Source organism: Panthera leo, chromosome B2 (assembly GCF_018350215.1).
Source record: "Panthera leo isolate Ple1 chromosome B2, P.leo_Ple1_pat1.1, whole genome shotgun sequence".
NCBI classification, from domain to species: domain Eukaryota; kingdom Metazoa; phylum Chordata; class Mammalia; order Carnivora; family Felidae; genus Panthera; species Panthera leo.
The window spans coordinates 122,854,117-122,874,689 of record NC_056683.1 but is presented as its reverse complement, the minus strand read 5'-3'; the positions used below and the strand labels follow the sequence as shown (position 1 = coordinate 122,874,689).

Sequence of the window (20,573 nt, the reverse complement as noted above, 5' to 3'; positions counted from 1 at the left end):
AGAAGGAGATGATTACAGTGGAAGCTAAGAAGGAAATCATCGAGAAGTACAAATGAGGTATGTGATGGCTGAAACTGCAAGATTTTGTAAGAAGTCTATGTCTGCATCTTGTCTGCAGAGGAGGAGGAGAAAAAGGTGGAGGAATCCCTCACTTTAAAAGATATTAGGGAGATGTATAAAATGTGGGAAACAGTGCAAAATTTTGTAGAAAAGCACCACCTGAATAAGGCTGTGACATTGCAAACAATAAATCTGTTTAATGACAATGCAATGTCACATTCCTGTGAAATCCTCAAAAGAAGGCAAAAGCAAGTGTCATTGGATAGGTTCCTTGTTAAAGCTGCATGAAAAGAAAAAGATTCCACTGAGCCAATAGATTGCAGTGATTCTGTCAGTGATAGTGAAAGTTATCCTACACAATAACCCTCCTCTCTCTTGTCTCCATCACACCAGCCACAAAGGTTTTCAAAGGGAAGCACAGGTTAATTTATTTTTCTTTATGTTTTGTATTTTTTATGTATTATATTACAACATTGTAATCATTTTTATATGAATATTTTTGGGTTGTGGAATGAATCATCTTGAGTTTCCATTATTTCTTATGGGGAAATTTGCTTTGATATACAAGTGCTTTGGATTAACAAGCACATTTCTGGAACAAATTATGCTCGTAAACCAAGGTTTTACTGTATTTTCTTTTTTTCTTCTTCCTTTCCTTCCCTCTCATCATTCCTGCCTTCCCTTCTTTCTTTTATCCTTCCTTCTTCCCCTCTTCCCTCTGTCTGCCTCTTTCTTTTCATTTGGTCTGAGTATATTTCTTCTGACAGAACTTCCTTTAACATTGCTTGTAACACAGACGTGCTCTCAGCTTTTGTCTGAAATTTCCTCTTTATAGTCAAAAGATCCCTCTTTACATCCTTCATTCAGTACTTTAAAAAAACATTCCTCTGTCTTGTGGCTTACATAGTTTCTGACATGAAGTCTGCTGTAATTCTTATCTAGATTCTCCTGGATATTTCTTTTTTCTGCCTTTAAAAATTTCTTTTTATCTTTGGTTTTTAGCAGTTTGAATATGGGCATACCTTGATGTGTTGTTTTGTTTGTTTGTTTGTTTAAATCCTCTCTGGGATTCTCAAATCTGTAGTTTGACTTTTATTATTTTTGGAAAATTGTTTTTAAATATTTCTTCTTCCCTATTTGCTTTCTCCCCTTCGGGACTCCAATTACGTACATGTAAGAACATGTGATATTATCCCACAGATGCCAGACGCTCTCTTTTATTTCTTTTATTTCCCTCATTCTTGTTTTCTCATATTGTTTCAGCTTGGCTAGTTTCTAGTGACCTATCTGTCTCTAAATTCGTTGATGAGTCTTCTGATGGGAACACTGAAGGACTGCATCTCTGATACTATAAATAAACTACTTCTTTCATTGGACTCTTTCTTATATTTTTATCTCTCAGCTGAAATCCCTCATCTGTTCACACAATGTCCTCTTGTCCCACTGGATCTCATATTTGTATAGCAGCTGTATCTTCTTCCTGTGCTCTGCCACAAGTAAAGCAGTCCTGGTGTCCCATCTCTCCTTGGAAGGAGGGGTCTATCCCTCCTTGGACTTCAGGCCACTTGTTTGCCCTACCACCTCAGGTCTCTGATGGGTTCAAAGTCTGATTTTGTAGTTTGTCTGACTTTTTCTTATTTTTACAGTGGAAGAATGCTTTTTCATCTTTTTGTATCTTAGGGAATATCAGAATGTCCATTTCTTTTTTTCTTAAACATCTTCACTAAGGTGAAACTTAAATAGCATAAAATTTACCCATTTTAGGTGTACGAGTCAATGATTTTTAGTGCCTTTACAGGGCTGTTCAGTTATCACCACAATTCAGTTTTAGAACATTTCCATCATTCCCCCCAAAATCCTCTGTGTCCATCTGCAGACAATTCCCATTCTCATCCCCTGCCCCAAATAACCCAGTAATCTCCTTTCTATCTCTACAGATCTACCTATTCTGGACATTTTCTATAAATGAAATTATACATCATATGGTCTTTGCATCTGGCTTCTTTCATTAGCATAATGCTTCAGAGATTAATCTATGTTGTAGCACGTATCAAACTGTTCCTTTTTACTCCTGAATAGTATTCCATTGTATTGATATACCACATTGTTTATCCTTTCAGCAGCTGATTAACATTTGGATTGCTCCCACTTTTTGGCTAGGAACATTCACACACAAGTCTTTGTGCAGACCTATAATTTCATCTCTTTTTGTTAGTTATCTAAGAGTGTAATTGCTGAAATGTATGGTAAATTTACATTTAACTTTTTAAGAAACTGTCAACTTTTCCAAAGTGACTGCAACATTTTATATTTCTACCAGCAATACGTGGGAGTGTCTTCCTTCTTGAATTACTTTCTTCTTTCAACTTCAAAGACACTATACTTTTCTAGTTTTTCTTTTTTATCTTACTGGCCATTCCTTCTCAATCCCCTTTACTGGATTCTCTTCTTTCAAACTTCTAGAATTCCTTCTGAGCTTCTTCTTTATTTATATACTCTCTCTAGAGAATTTTAATCTGCCCCCGAGTCTTAATATCATTTTTATGCCAAAAGCTCCCAAATTTGTATCTGTTACCCTAAACTCTTCCCTGAGGTAGACAAGCCTAAATCTATTTACCTAACATCTCCATTTGAATGTCTAACAGGAGACATCTCCAATATAACTCCAGATTGTTTCCTATCCCAAATTACCTCTTCTTCCCTTATCTCAGCTACCTCTTCTTCCCTTATCTCAGCAAATTAAGCCATTGTCCACCTTGTTTTCTAGATCCTTGTTTTCTAGGAGTAACCACTGATTTTCCTGTTTCTTTGATGGCCATTTGTAATCTATCAACAAATCCTACTTACTATCTCCAAAGTAAACCATGTGAAATTTCCAGCAACTTTATAAGGTTCAAGCTAATATATGCTGAAACTTTCCATCTCAAAATCTCTTAGATTTTAAGGCACCATTATCTTTGGCCTGGATTACATCAAGTCACTCTAAGCTGCCCTCCCAGCTTTACCTGTCGTCTATTCTCCCATAGCAGACAGAACGATCTCCTAAAAACACAAATCAGGGGTGCCTGACTGGCTCAGTCAGTTAAGAGTCCAATTTCAGCTCAGGTCATGATCTTACAGTTTGTGGATTTGAGCCCCATATTGGGCTCTCTGCTATCAGCACAGAGCCCACTTTGGATCTTCTGTCTCCCTCTCCCTCTTTCCCTCCCCCACTTGCTTTCTTTCTCAAAATTAAATAAACATTTAAAAAAATAAAAAATAAAATAAAATTAGAACACAAATCACTGGACAGCCACATATAAAAGAATGAAACCTGATACTATCTTATCCCATATACGAAAATTAACTCGACATGGATTAAAGACTTGAAGCCATAAAACTCCAAGAAAAAAACATAGGCAGTAAGCTCCTTGACATCAGTCTTGGCAACAAGAATTTGGATTTGATTCTGAAAGGAAGGACAACAAAAGCAAAAATAAACAAGGGGAACGACATCTAACTAAAAAGCTTCTGCACAGTAAAGGAAATCATCAACAAAATGAAAGGCAGAATGGGAGAAAGTATTTGCAAATCATATGCGATAAGGGGTTAATATCCAAGATAAACAATGAACTCCTACAACTCAATAGCAAAACCACCAATAATTCAATTAAAAAACAGGCACAAGCTCTGAATAAACATTTTTCTGAAAAAGAAAGACGGCAATTATCAAAATTACAAGAAATGGTAAGTGTTAGCAATAAGTGTGGAGAAAAGGGAACCCTTATAAACTATTGGTAGGAATGTACACAGGTGCAACTGCTATAGAAAACAGTATGGAAGTCCCTTAAAGAATTAAAAATAGAACTACCATACAATCCAGCGATTTAAAAAAAAATTTTTTTTAATGTTTTTATTTATTTTTGAGACAGAGAGAGACAGAGCATGAACAGGGGAGGGGGCAGAGAAAGAGGGAGACACAGAATCCAAAGCAGGCTCCAGGCTCTGAGCTGTTAGCACAGAGCCCGACGCGGGGCTCGAACTCACGGTCTGTGAGTTCAAGCCTGTGAGTATTCAAAAGAAAATGAAAACACTAATTTCAAAAGATACAGGTACCCCTATGTTCATTGCAACATTATTTACAATAGCCACAATATAAAAATAACTACATGTCTGTCAATGGGTGAATGGATAAAGAAAATAAAGCATATATACAAAACTATTAAGCTATAAAAAAGAATGAAATCTTATCACTTTTGATAATATGGATGGACCTTGAACTCATAACGTTAAGAGAAATCAGACAGAGAAAGGCAAATACCATATGATCTTGCTATATGTGGAATCTTAAAAAACTCAAAAACCAAAAAAACAAAACAACCAAGCTCATAGATACAGAGAACAGATTGGTGGTTACCAGAAAGCACGGAGTGAGGAGTAGGAGAAATGGGTGAAAGGGGTCAAAAGTTGCAAACTTCCACTTATAAAATAAATAAATCCTGGGTATATAATATACAGCATGGTGACTATAGTTAATAATACTGTACTATATATTTGAAAGTTTCTTTTAAAAAAAATTTTTTTTTAATGTTTATTTATTTTTGAGACAGAGAGAGACAGAGCATGAACGGGGGAGGGTCAGAGAGAGGGAGACACAGAATCTGAAACAGGCTCCAGGCTCTGAGCTGTCAGCACACAGACCGACGCGGGGCTCGAACTCACGGACCGCGAGATCGTGACCTGGCTGAAGTCGGACGCTTAACCGACTGCGCCACCCAGGCGCCCCTAAATGTCAAATCATTATGCTGTACATCTGAAATGTCAGTTATACCTCAATAAAGAAAACCCACAAATCAATTTCTATAATTCTTCTGCTTTTCAATCTCTAATGGCAATAACAAAGAAAATCAAACACAGTGTGGCCTAAAAGTCCTCACACAATTTGGCCCCTACTTAGTTCCTATCACTTTCCCCTTCATTCAGTAGGATCCAGCCACCATGGCCTTCTTTCTGTCCCTTAATAATAACAAACCCATTGGCATCTCAAGGACTTGACAGTTGTTTCCCCTGTGAAAAACATTCTTGCTTTAGATTTGTGGATGGCTGGCTTCATTTCACTGTTCAGTTATCAGCTCACATTTCACTTTTCTTGGAGAGTCTTCCCCAGACCATTCAAGCAAAAGTACCCCATCATTCTCTATCAAATTGCTCCTATTCTGAATCATCTTTATTATTTGATTTCTCCCATAATATGGAAGCTCCATGACAGCAGGAATCTAGTCTGCTTTGTTCACTGGTTTATTCTTAGTGCCTAGGACAAGACCCAGCATTTAGTAGGCACCTGACAAATATGAATGAAGGCATATGTTCCCAAGGCATCCTTTGCCTCCCTCTGTTTTAGCACATATCACACTACACTGTAATTAAGTCCTGCACAGCTGTAGTACTCAATAAATGTGACAGAATAAAATACAGAATCAATGAATGTCAAAGAAAATCAAGAGAAACAGAAAAATAGTTATGTAATATTTTCAAAACATTAAAAATACATTAATAATAAAAGATCTATTAATAAAAACCTTTCAATATTTAATTTGTATGACCTACAATATATAGCAAAAATTATATAAAGCAAAGTTGACTGACCTTGAAGAATAGGGAGAAACATAAACTTTAGTTGATAATCTTAACGCTCAATTTTTAAAAATATGACAAGTAAACAGACATATTTTTCTTAAATTCTAATGTTGAGAAATATGCCATAAATCAGGAAGAAATAATTTCTTCCATTCTCAAGTACTAGCCATGCTCCCCCCTACCCTGCTGCCCTGTCACAGGGTCTATGATATAATATTACTTCTGCCTATTTAGGATATCCCTTCTGTCTCTTCATTAGTTAATGCCTACTCATCCAACAGGTCTAAGATGAGCCTCACTTCCTTACAGATTTTTTATATAAGTTAAATATCTACCCTAATTATGAACCTTTGAGGTACAATGTACTTCTCCTTCATAGGCTTGTCACAGCTGTCTGTTCACATTCATTTGTGAGAGAAGTTGATACAATGGTGGACTAAATGCTTTATAAAGACAGGGCCCATGTTTATTTTCATTCCTCACTGAATCCCCAGTACCTACTACAAGGTCTGACATGATAATATCTGTACAAAGAATAAATGAATGAGAAGGAGTGGTCTTATTTTTAAGGTCCCTTCTAATCCCAAGATTCTGAGCCACTATGAATTAACTCAGTGGAAATTTCTAGTACAATCGAACTGTATATTATGGCATTGAACCTGATGCTTATTTAGAGCTAAAAGATGACTGCTTCTCCATTCCTGTTTGCTCTCAATAGCAACTATTTCTTTAGCACAAATGGAATTTGGTTATTCAATTGGAAGAAATGGGTGGCAGTCACCAGCCTACACACACACACACACACACACACACACACACACACACACACACACAAATATGGCCATGTAATAAATCTCTTATTATTTAAGTGATTTTAAAATATGATTAATAAACATGAAATGATTAAGAAGTATGGTTAATATATCCTCTGAAAACAAAGTTCCTTTTAATAAGGTGGTTCATGTGTGGAGAATTTGGAAAACACTTGGCACTCTGGGGGAGGAACTGCCGTGACTGTGTATGTCAAGGAGGCCACCGTTTGGGACTTCTGTGGCATGGGTTCACAGAAACATATGAAAAGGAAAGTATTTACTCAGGATCCTTTGTTTGGTACCGCCACATTTCAATACATACATTACAACTGTTTTAACTGGGACAGCAAACAGGTATGGTTATTTTATTAAAAGTCATCTATAAAAATGTATTTCTCAGGAAAGGAACTAGTTAATTTGAAGCACATTGTATTTACATTAAAGATAATGCTATTTTGCCCATCACTACTTCAGTTTCTTTTCTTCTTAGATGCCATTAAGTCATGTAAAAATAATTATTATAATGTTAATGAGAATATTCTAATGTCTAATGAGATTATTTTATTTATCTGAGAATATTTTAAACTGAGAATTATGTCTTAAGTTCCTAAAATTAAAAAAAACCCAAGTATCCATTTAAATTTAAGAATACAGTAATAAGAAATTGGATTTGCTTCTTGTCGAAGTTATAAAATTCATCATAAAAACATAATTTCTTAGTCATATTCTACATTTTCCACATAATATTTTGTTTCATGAATATGTTGGTGTTTTCACATAGTCTGTGTTATAAAGCACCTAATCACTCAAAATACTATTGTGTTTCTGACCTAAGTTTGTAATTTCCAAAACTGACACAGCATAAGAAAACCCTGAAGAATATTTAAAGTCCAAAATATTGACTCTCAAGTTCTTAAGAGAACAAAAGGGGGAAAATATAAAGTTTATTAATTAAAACAGTAGCCATTCTACTCTACTTGGTTCCCCCACCAGAAGCCTCTCTTTTGACATGTGGAGAAGAGGGTGACAGTCCCGACAGAAAAATGACCCACCCACCATCTCAACTGCTTAGTGATACAGTCTTGACTCCCACCAACCTCTGAGGACAATCTTTCCCCATTTCATTCTTCTCTTGTCACACTATCCATTGGGAGAGGCCTACTCAAACGCTCATATTTATCGAACAAAAAGATCAGGTTAATTAAGTAAATGTACTTTGTACTGCCCTAAAGGCAAAAGTGTGTTCCTAAAAGCAACACAGGCCACACATAGAGCTATTTGTGAACTGTATGGGTAGAAAAAAATCCAGAGACTGCACCCATTACCTGAGTAGGACTCTGAAGACTTAAATCTAAACCACAGGTAAACTCTGTATGATGTTCTACTGTTTCAAGAAGAGGATCAGGCTTTGAAAAGTTCCAGAATCTGTGAATATAAACAGAAGGAAATAATTTAAGTGCCAAAACTACCAAAAAGTGTATCTAAGAAAAAACAAACATTTACCATAGCAGAGTTTTGATCAAAACAGTTTCAACCAATTCATAAATACAGAGCCCCACTACTGATCTACTTTAAAAAATCTAATAAAGAAAAAATGTACTCCATTCTATTACATAAAGAACTGAAATTATTAATCAACCTACCCTTGTAAAAGATTATTATATTTCCATTAGTATACCTTGAAGGATAGAAGCTTAACAAATTTTAGTGAAAACATTTTTTTTTATATTGCACAAGGACATTTAAGATGAGAGACACTAGGCTTTTGTAGCAATTTCTAAAAGCATTCATGACTGTAAAATAAGGATATTGGATTACATGAACGCTAACATTTTATGATTTTAAATGCTACTTCATTTCTCAACAACTGACATGAAAAGATCTTAGGTTTAATTTACATTTCAACAGCAATTCAGATTCTTTAAGAAGAATCTGTTCTCTGTAATTCTGAAACTGTTTCTTTTTGAGGTACAGCCTTTCTTATAAATTCCATATCAATGTAATTTCTAGAGTCAAGAAAAACTGAAATGTGTTCTCCTGGGCCAATATTAAGTATCCTATTTATCCTCTATAGACGGGGGGTGGTAATATTTACCATAATATGTCTCTGATTTCCACTGTACAGAGGAACTTGGCCCTATTTTCAATACACAAAATAGTACTTTATTTCTAAAGCTTTATTTGCTCATCATCTTTCTTATTTGACTCTAAACACTCCATAAAAATGTCACATTCAGAATCATAGAGTCATACTCCAATGCAGCCTCCCTAATGATCTGTAACCTGGAACACACTGAAGGTTTAGCGGATCTCTTTGAAAGAGAGTAAATACACAGAACCAACAGCCATAGTTTGTTTTACCTGGTCGTATTATTTCCCTAATAAATACAGGGTTGGTCTTATTAAGTTTGAAAAGGATTGTTGCTATGGATAAACCACTGTGTGGGTACCAGAGAGACAATGAATAAATAGCTCATTTATCAGATTACTGAAATCTACAAAATATTGAAGGAGAGTGATTTTACTTTTGAAAATTTCCTGTTCAAATAAATGAGGGAACAAGCTGCAGTCCTTCTCAGAAATCATGATAGCGGCTGCCACTGTCTTTGCATATTTGTTCCTTTGGGTCAAGAGATAGATACTGTACTGAAACCTAATTTTCTAGATTTTGATAATGTTTATATAAGCAAGAGTAAATAAGTCATCATGTAATTTGGTTTCTAAAACATGGTTATTCACTGATTTGCATTATTTGATACAGTAATCAAATGATTTTGTATATGCCCACTATGTTCCAAAAAATATTCAAAATGGTTTTAAAAATATGTATTTAATATGGCAAAAAAAATGAGTTAGAGGAAGAGGACAGGGAAGTGAATTTGAACTGGCAAGGAGATTGATAAGCAAAAATGAAAAGCATCCTCAACATCTCTTAAGGAAACACAGAGACGTTGTTTCACAGGCTGCTACTCACGAGTCAATGGCCTTATCCCAAAGGACAGGTTAGTAGAATCATTCTAAGGGAAGGTCATCTTAATCTAGAGTATTTAGCTTTCTGACTTCATTTGGGATTTAGGTTTCATTTCAATAGAATGGATGGGCATTTGTCTTTAGACAAAGCATGAAAATTAGTTTCCAAATTTCAGTAGAACTTTTTAAGGATAAAAAAAAAAAAGCAAAAGGATTTATTTGTACCCTCCTGACAAATTACTGGGATGCAGCTTTTGTTACTATTTTTGTTGTTTGAACCAGCTGACGCAAAGGCTGCCCCGAGGGCAAGACAGGTGGGCCTTAAGAAAATGAGGATGTCCAATAAGGATGCATGTGTGAAACCATCCAACTTCAGCTTGAAAGTATGAAAAAGGGAAGTCCCATATACAGAAGGGCTGGACCTCTATTCAAAAACTGAAGCTGGGGACACAGGGCTGGCTCACTCAGTAGAGGGAGTGACTCTTGATCTTTGTTTGGGTCATGAGTTTGAGCCCCATGTTGGGTGCAGGGATTACTTAAATAAATAAAACTAAAAAAAAAAAAAAAAAAAAAAAAAAGTCCAGCTGAATTTGCTCTAATACATAGCTTGACGGGCAGTCATGGCATCACACAGTTCCACACCACAAAGTCACACTCATCATAACTTTAACCTGGGAAAAACTATCTGGTATCTACCTGCAATCTGCAAAAAATTCATCAAACGAGATGCATGCTAAAACTCTAAGGATACAATTTGGTGAAGGGAGTGTTAGTCCAGCAAAAGTCATAAAAGTGCTATCAGTTTATTACATCCAGTTCGCAGCTCGGATAGAAATTATGTAATACACAAAGTGTACAAAAATTATGGTACAAAACTTATGAGAGGTTCATTTCCAGTTGAATGGCTACCTACATGTCTAGATCAACATTCTCACTGAAAAAAAAAATGCTAGGTAACACCTAAAAACAAACATCACCACAAAAACTAAGAGCATCAGTAAAGAACACTCCAGTAAAAACTAGACTGAACCCAGAGCAGCACATCAACAAGTGAGCCAGCTTTTGCCTTGAGAGGGTCTGCTGAACAGGGACGACCTGGGCTTGGACTTTCTTAACCTCGAGGGGATCAGGAGCCAGAACAATCAGGAAGATTAATATTAATATTTATAATTTAAAAATAATTTTCAGTAAGCTAAAATATCAATACTATCAAGTTAAATACAGTAAATGGCACAAGCTAAATAAGTTGAGAAAATCAAAAGCTAAGCAATGTGTTTACACACAATAATAATTCATTTTTCCGTTGCTAATGGTTTTTTGAATTACAAAAGAAATATACGATTCATTTCCTCATTCCCACCCTCCAACATTGTTAATGCGTTGACGTGGCCACTTCCAGGACTGTTCTAGGTTTCTCCATTCCAGTTCCACCAAGAAGGGGCGAGCAGTAAGAGGGAGGTGAGCGTTTCTCCACATTTTCTCACATTTGCAACTCAGGGGGCGTGCAAGGCGTCTCCTTGCGATCTTTTCTGGATTCAGAGGTCCAGTACATTTCCATAGATCTGAGGGCCCTCATGTGCCTATCGCATAAGCAAAATAGGCTCCTTTTATTTGGAGACGTCGGGCTACATATATCACTACTTGGTCAAATAAGGCATATTATCGTTAAGTGTAATGTTTGTTTTGGTCCAGCACATATACTACTTGGTGCCTTTTTGTCTCTTTGCTGATGAAATCACTGACTATTTAAGCTCTCTCTTGGGAAGTAAATCTACTGGACAGGCCTCCAATGATTAAAAATATTACAGAACTGTAGGAACATTTTTCATTTAAATTGGAAATGGAGAGAGAGAAAAATTCATCACAGTACAATGTCTTGGTTGAGTTCCTTTTTGCCTTTTGATTCCACAATTCTTTAACAAAGCCAGTATGTAGCACTGTGTTAAATAAAATATCTAAACTCTTTCAAAAATTAAATTGAAATTATTTTTTACTTTACTCAAATGGAATCTGAAATCCCTATACTAACACTTATGAAATTTTGCCAACATATGAGTTCAGTGGAAGGTTGATAATACTTTTCAAAATTCTTCTTTTTCCTTCCCTGTTCTCAACTTACGAGTTAGTCCATAATACTTTGTGAGTCTTTCCTACCTACAAATAAAGAGATGGGTAAAGCTTTAGGCTACTTTTCCATGCCTTACATGTACATTAATTTTAGTCAAGCTGAATTTTAATTAATTTTAGTTACATTAATTTTAGTGGTGTTTTTAAAATTCTAAGCAAATGGAACAAATATAATTCCCTGTTTGCACTGCTTGGGTCTCATGATCTCTAGGGTGATGAGCAAAATATTTTTGTCACAGAAGCTTCTTTTCTCATCACTGAATTACTCATCCATTCAACAATTTATGAGTCCTCGTGTGTGCCAGGTACCGTGCTGGGCACCAAAAGCAAGAGAGATATGACCTCACTCCAGCAGCTCTGAGTTTGATGGGACAGACAGACATTTTTTAAAGGACCACCGAGGTATAAATGTAACTGCAACTGACAAGTGCCCCAAAAGGCAACGCCGAACGGTGGACAAATGACATCCTCAAGAACTGACACTGAGCTGAAATCTGAAGGTTGAGGAGTTAGGCAGGTAGAAAGCAAGGGGCAAAAAGGTGTGTGACACAGAGGGCCCATGAGGCTGGGACAAGGAAAGGGCAAGGGTGTCACACAGGGTAAGCAGAGTCGGATCACAAAGGTCTTTTAGCCCACGTGAAGAATTTGGGATTTTCTCTGAAGTATAAAAAACAAAACAAAACACTGAAGGAGATTTATCTACTGGGCTTTACATTCTTTAAAAACATTTCTTAGTAAACTTTTAAATTTTATAATAGTTTTAAATTTGCAGAAAAATTGTGAACAAAGTAGAGAGTTCCCATATATGGGTCCAAAAGGAGAAAATAGTGGCTTGAATTTAAGGTGGCAAGAGTGATGATGAAGGGTTAATGGACTGCAGATGCATTCAGGCAGAAGAATTCATAGGACAGAAAAAACAATAATGACTGATGGGACAGAAAAAATAATGATTCCTATGTTTCTGGCTTCTATCATTGTACTGATAATAGCAATGCATTTGTTTATTTATAGATCTATTTTCCTCTCAAAGGCACTAAACCTCTTCGAATTCAGGGACAGTGTCCTATTCTTCTTTGTATTTCTTGCACATAAAAAGTGTCTGACACACAGACACCCAAAGAACATTTCTTGAACTAAAGAATAAAAAATAAATTAAATGAGCATATTAAGGACAAGATAAACAAATGACAATGGCCAACCTCAAAAATGAGGTAACTTTTTAATCACCTATAGATGTGGTCCCCAAATGATGGACCAGAGACTTGTTCCTCCTCTTTGCTGAGGAATTTTTTCTGAAAATTCCAGTTGAGGAGATCTGTATGGAATCCAAAAATCTCTTCCCAGGAAATGGTGATACTCAACCAACTAGGTTTGGGAATCACCACCTAAAACAGCACTTCCCCAGATACAGATTTGAAAAATTCCCATCAGAGACAACAGTGAGGGGTGCCTCACTGGCTCAGTCAGTTGAGCATCAGACTCCTGATTTTGGCTTAGGTCGTGATCTCATGGTTCGTGAGATCAAGCCCTGTGTTGGGTTCTGCACTGACAGCATGGAGCCTACTTGGGATTCTCTCTCCGTGCCATCCCCACTCACGCTGTCCCCCATCTCTCAAAATAAATAAATAAAAATTAAAAAAAAAAAAAGAAACAGCACTGATATCAGGCAGAAGGTGAGGCAAGGGAAAAACCAACAGGGCAGTGGTTCTCAACCTCCACTAAATGAAATCAACTGAGAAACTTTAAAAAACTACTCGTGTGAATGCTATCTCTAGAAACTCTAATTTAATTGGGTATGTCAAGGGCATTGGGAGGTTCAAACATTCTCCAGATGATTGTAATACACAGCCAAGGTTGAGAACCTCTGTTGGAGTGGGGAGAGCAGATATTACCCATTAATTGAGAATCACTGATCTAGACCCACAGTTCTCAAACTTAACCTTTGCATCAGAATCACCTGGAGTGCTTGTGAAAAACAGATTTAGAAGGTATGGAGTGAGGCTCAAGAATTTGCTTTAGAAATTAAGCAAACCATTGTGACGCAGCTAATAAACGGCAGTCCCAATGTACAGATTCTACTGGCACTACGCCCAGTATTTTTTCTACTGAAACATACTGCCATTCACTTTTTCTCTGGGCTGTGCCAAGGAATCTGGAATGTAGGTGGACAGGATCTGGGGCTCTTCAGGTAATTCTGATTAATGCCCTGAAAGTTCAAATGGACCTAGACCAAGTCAGGCTTTCCCCATACTCCTCAAACTACATAGAAAATTCCATTAGCCAAAGCCCATGCCAAGACTCCATTAGCCTGCCAGCTTACTTTCAAAACCAATACCCTAAGAAAATTACAAGCTATAATAAATCTGAACTCCTATGGCAAAGAGTTCAGAAATTTTCCTTTGTCCTAATATTTTTTATATGGACCTACTGCATCTCTCATCTACTTTGCTGTCCCTTCCTGACTTTTGTATCACTCAACCCATCAGATCTTTTTGTAACCTCACAGATTCCCATCTTTTTGAAGTGAACCTGAGTAGAACACATGGAATCATGGGCTTATTATTTTATTGTCTGTATTGCTGTTGAAGGGGATTAAAACACTGAAATCGTACACTAGCAAAACAATCTTGTAAAGAGTTAAACCTTCATTCATTAACTAAAGAATATTTACTGAGTGCTAATGCTCATTTGTTTGCATGACTAGATTGGAGAGTTGTTTATTTTTTGAACTTGTAATAACATAAAATTTAAAACTGAAAAATACTGTCTGCTAAATGAAAAATATGATTAATTTTGAAGAATTATTGAACAATTTTCAAAGGTGACTTTTAATTTTTTTAATGTTTATTTTTGAGAGAGAGAGAGAGAGAGAGAGCAAGCAGGAGAGGGGCAGAGAGACAGGGAGACACAGAATCAGAAGCAGACTCCAGGCTCTGAGCCATCAGCACAGAGCCCTACGGAGGGCTCAAACCCACCAGCCCTGAGATCATGACCTGAGCTGCAGTTGGACGCTTAACTGACTGAGCCATCCAGGCACCCCTTAGAGGTGACTTCTAGAACAACTCATTCACAAATATCCAGAAACCATATTTACAAACTTTCAAGGTTAATTACAAAATTCTAGAATTGAGATTTTCTATCAAAATAAGTTCATTATATTTCAATTAAATCTTTCATTAGATCAGTATTTTAGAGGGACTTATACCACTTGATCACAAAAAAACCTTTGAGTCCAGGAGCTATATATAACACAAAGCCTAGTGTATTCTGACAAATTAAAGAAAACCATTAGCTGATGGAAAGCTTGCTCTGAAAGTATTCATGGTTGCAATCTGCAGGAATACAGGATGGTTTTCTGAAAAATGGCGCATCTCAACAAGAGGAGAAAAAAGAAAAAAAAACAAAACTCTTACAGGCTTTGTTTACTGCTTACTGGTACAAACTGAAGAGCCATGCAATAATTTTGCAATAAAGTTTCAAACAAGTATCTGTCTAAAGGAGGTGGGAAGAACCCTATATAGCATGAAATATTATCAGTATCCCGGGGGTGAGATTAGTCTATGTTAAACTGAACTGTAACTGGCACCAAAACGTGGCTACCTAGGTTAACTACCTACGAAAATGTGGCAAAAGGTTATTTCACAGAAGCACAGACCCTAGTGTGACTGGATGAGGCTGCAGGAGAACTGTGTACCTAAATGCTGAAGAGCCAAACTGACAGCAGCTGCTTGCCTGGGCTTCCGTCATTCACTAGCTATGAAACTGTTATCACTACGAAATTGTTAATATCCTCATCTCTGCAGCTAAGCATTTATGAGTAAGACCACTCAGGCTGTCGGGTTGCGGGATGTCTCCACAGCTTACAAGGATCTCCTTTACTGAACAACTCCTTTGTCAGCAGAGGACGGATACAGGGGATAAATGTGGGAAAGAGGAAAACACACGGAGCAGACCAAATAATTCTGTTCGTTTTCTGGTGACTGGACATGAAAGCCTGAGGAAAAAAACTCAGTGCGGAAAGAGGAGAAATGAGAAGCAGGCACCTGAGCAAAGCAGTTTCAGTACCTTCCTTTGCCCCTTGCTGCACTCTTGCCCTGGCGCTCCGAGGGACCCCAGATCCCGGGAAACATCTCACCTTTTCTATATAAGCTAGCTCCAGAAAGTCTCTGTTTGACACATGCATACACGCATAACTTGCCCTAATAGTGCAGAAACATAAGGGATGCTGCTGAATTATAAGAGACAATTAGATTAGTAATTATTGGTGTTTATTCTCTGTATGGTTCATTCCATTAGGTCAAATCTCTAAGATTCAATTTTAGAATATTTAGTGTTGCTGCAATCCAGACTGGGGATTCAGCACAGATCTCAAGGGTGAATTATTTATCCTTGAGTTTTTAGGAGACAGAATAAACTACTACTTACTGACGAGTAGCACCCAGTTGATCTAAATAAACAGGCTCACTATGTGCACAGATAACTCAGAGCGGGGAACACTGAGGCTTTCTGCCCAATTACCTTTTTCTTAAAAACTGTAATCGCACGGATTAGAGTCCACTAATTCTACAAGGCTTATGACAGAGAACAGCAGCTTCCTGAACAGTCTCTCAACCCTTCACCTCAGAGGCACCCACTTTACATTCTTTTAGCTGTTTCTTCTGATACTCTGTACTTACTTGCTCTATATTTCCAAATAACATGCTCACAGAATTCATTGATTATTTTCATTTTCACATATTATCCTTTGACCTCCTGCTACGGAAGATGAGACAACACATTATCTGCATTAGAAAATGTAAACATACACAACAAAAGCCACTCAGTTGCCTATTGAAAATGCACAACAGAAGTTTTTAAAAATTATAATGCACATGAACTGGCAAACTCCACAAATTTTCTGTTGGAACTAATCAACACAATTTAAAGTTCAAAGCAGTGACTTATAGTGTATAAAGCTAAGGCTTAACATTCCTCACTCCTTTTAGATCTAAGTGTCTCTTCATGTGCTTGCATTAGGTTATGAATTAGACACGGATTTGGGTTGATTCCTCATGAAACATTTTAGTACTAAATAATTCTGAAAATGTTCTGCAGTTATAAATCAAGATATTTAAAATCAAAAAGTCTTATATATGTTTCTTTCTAATTAATGTATATTGTTTCATTTTACAGAAAATTACTTTCATTTTTCACCTGGCATTTAACTTGTAAAATTATGCTTCATTTCATCAAAAGATCTTTCCAGTATAAACAATAATCAACACAAGACTTTTCTAATTTAAACAAGTCAAATGGAAAAACCCTTTGGGACATATAAAAACATCAATCTATCAACAAACTTGGGAGTTACTGCTTCACACATACAAACACCTTAACCGTTAGTTATATGAAGCTCAAAGAGAGTTATTAAATTGATCATTATTTATTAAAGAGATTATCAAATTGCATATTATAATTGAATGTAGGAGGAAAAATAAAATATATCAATTTATAAATTTAAGTGATAATCAGGATACCAATACAATGGCCCTGAATTTGTTAAGTAGCAAAATTTTGTGATCTAGTCAGTGCTGACTTAAATGTAATAGAACTGCAAGATTTATCCTGCAAAAATATCACTTTCTTATCCCAACAGAACTTTCCACCTTAAATTCAGTTTTATTAATGACTACCTCAAATATAATTAAAGGGAAAGCCATATCAAAATGCAATTGTTGTAGGCTTTTACATCCAGAGTAAGCAAAGAGTAATTTAGCTTTTCATGCAACATAAATTCACTTACATCTAAAAGTTTAGTATATAAATGTCCCAGGTACTAGGGACAAAATAACAAAACAGACAATCTTACCTACCCTGTAAACAAGCAATATGCTTTATTAACACAAAATACATTCAGTACCAAAATATCCTTAGAAGAATCAAGCAAATATATGAATGCAAATATTCTCATTCTTGAAAAGTAAACCAGAGAGAACTACGTTAAGATGCTTTCCTAACATCAGTGGTGAAGTTTAGTGAACCTTTGCCACGAAGCAAAACCTGTGATAGAGTTACAAAGACCCATCTAAGATATCTGACAGGCACAGAATATTAAACAACTCTTTGATCACATTAAGGATTCAATCACCATTCCTCAGATGTAAATAGTCTCATATCATTAGCCACATAATTTCTTGTGATTTCATAAACAAATGTAGAGGAATTAAGAACTCTCTTAAAGGATGAGGTAAGGGCACCTGGGTGGCTCAGTTAAGATCAAGCATCTGACTTTGGCTCAGGTCATGATCTCGCTGTTTGTGGGTTCTGTGCTGACAGCTTGGAGCCTGGAGCCTGCTTCAGATCTTGTGTCTCCCTCTCTCTCTGCCCCTCCCCCGCTCACATCCTGCCTGTCTCTCTCTCTCTCTCTCTCTCTCTCTCTCTCTCAAAAATAAACATTAAAAAAAATTAAAGATGAGGTAAAATGATCATTTGAAACTGCATACAAGCTCCCACTCAGCCACGTTTCTTACCTATTTACTTTGACTGACCTTTTTTTGTGGGTAAGGGGGACTAGGTAAAGTTGAAATGAAAGGTTTGCAAGGCAGAGTACATATTCAGCTATACTATCTGTTGACTTTGGCTGACCTTTTTTTATGGGGAAGGGGAAGAAAGAGAAGTGTCTGCCTGTGGAAATCTCTGTGCTAATAAACATAAGGATCAAAAAAGCCCATCAACCACACCAAAGTTAAGACACTTACTATATAAAGGCAAGTCCCATGAGAGTAAATGCGACAAAGATAAAAGGCATTTCTGCATCTGCTGCTTTGTTAAGATTCTAAGTTTACTACAATATGATTAAAGACCATTTTCCTGCTCATGCAACATAATAAAGCTATTTATCTTATTTCACAATTAAACAGTATCACTAAATATCACATTTATGAGAAGGTATTAGTAAGAAACATTTTCAGTGTCTTATTTTACATGAGCAAATACAGCTTATTTTTCTCAAATGTTTTTATTTTAAAAATTACCAACCCACAAAAAAATTACAAAGAACATAGTGAACACTCATATATTCTTTGTCTAGACTCACCAATTATTAAAATTTTACACTTTTCTATCTTTCTCTATACATACACATATAAAAGAATACTTTTGCTGAACGTTTTAAAAATAAATTGAAGAAATCAGAACTTTAGTGTCTTTTTGTGATTCTGCTTGTTTTTTAACAATTTTTTTTTTATTTATTTAGAGAGAGAGAGCAGTGGAGGGGCAGAGAGAGAAGGAGAGAGAGAATGCCAAGCAGGCTGTGCATTTTCAGCTCAGTGTCCGATACGGGGCTCAATCCCAAGAAAAAGATCATGACATGAACTGAAATCAAGAACTGACGCTCAACCGAGTGAGCCACCCAGGCGCTCCTGTTTTTAACAATTGTGATCAGAAATATAACAGCATATATTTACAGTGAGTGATACAGTACTAAGTACAAAGTTTGAGGCTTATAAATATGTGAATGAAAAAGAGAAGAAACTAAAATTTATTGAGTGCTTGATATGGGCTTGGGACTATGGGAACAGGCTTGCATACACTGATATTTAAATCTCATAATAATGTGTTTTATGACCGAGGAAACAATGGGAGGTCAAGTGTCTTTATAAGAGATTAAATATAAGAATACCTAGTAATGGCAAATCCAGGATTTTAAACCAGATCTATTTTTCTATTACAACATGCTGCTTCCCTAAGCAATAATTTTTAAACAAATATATAATAATTTAGAGAAAAATACAGGCTGAATTGAAGCAGAACTGGTCAGGTGGTCATGGATTTGAATACAATGGTCCACACGTGCTCAACTTTGTATTTGTGCCCAGCGTGCACTGATCTGGCTCATGCTGCACCTTCACACAGTGTGCTTCCCCCATCCCATCTCCACAATGTGACGAGAACTGCCGTTCACAGAGCTCCTCCAAGGTTTAAGCACCATAATTATCTTATTAAAGTAAGGTGAGGTAAGGCATGAATGATGAATACCTTAACTCTCCCTACAGTACTTACATTTTAAAATAGGAAACTTATTATAACAATTCTCAAGGTATCTGCTATTTCTTTAAGCACTTGTTATGTGCCAAGAGTGTTTATAGTTTCATTTAACATTCTGAACATTCTGCAAAGCAGGTATCATTTCGTGTTTTTCACACCTACTAAATGGAGGAAATGGCCTATCACCAAGTCTAATGGACTCAAAAGAACCTATGTTTACCCCACCACATAAAGGATTTTGAACCCATAGAGCTTTCCCATACGTCTCCAGAGAGCAAAGAATGGGGAGACATAGTGCTGGTTCTAGATCATTTCCTACTCCCACTTAGTACTTCTTTCTGAAAATTTGGAATTTTATTAACTTATAATCTATGAGTAGATAATTTAGAAAAAGTTAGCAATTCTGTTGTATCTTGAACTTAAACGTTCTTTCTGAATGAAATAGTTACGAAGTCTTGGTCCTAGACTGTCTAATCTCTCCCAATAAAAACTTAAAATTATATAAGTTTAACTATGTTGTATGTCCAGGAATAGATCCTATTTGTAACTTGGGACTTAAATATATTTCAATAACATAGTAATATAGTTCACACAAGGACATCTGATATGTACTTACCCTAGTAACACTGCACGTGTTTAGGAATCTGACTTTTGAGAGGAACAAGAACCCAAAATAAAGAAAAAAAAAAAAAAACAGACAGAAAAGTGAGTGTATGTGAAAAATGGCTATTTTTAAGTTATGTGAATTATATTAAGCGAGACTAAAAATAGTACATATAAAAGCAGAATAACATGCCATCTGCAAGTGAAGAAGCAGAGAGAAACATATAAAAAGTAAAAGAAACTATGAAGTAAAACTTTCTGGGGCCACGGTTTCTCAGGACAGTTCTACATTACACAGGCAGTTCAATAACTTATACACGGTCAGCCTTGGTCAGAGAAGGTTAGACTTCTGTTGAGAAA

General features: G+C 36.2%; 1 protein-coding gene across 1 annotated transcript in view; it reads right to left on the bottom strand.

Annotated features, from left to right (window-relative positions):
• Positions 1-20,573, bottom strand: part of PEX7 (peroxisomal biogenesis factor 7) — a 77,301-nt gene that overhangs the window by 17,281 nt on the left and 39,447 nt on the right. Inside the window, exon 9 of the mRNA XM_042939929.1 lies at positions 7,814-7,913. Within this exon, the coding sequence (XP_042795863.1) occupies positions 7,814-7,913 (100 nt within the window). The remainder of the gene's footprint in view (positions 1-7,813; positions 7,914-20,573) is intronic.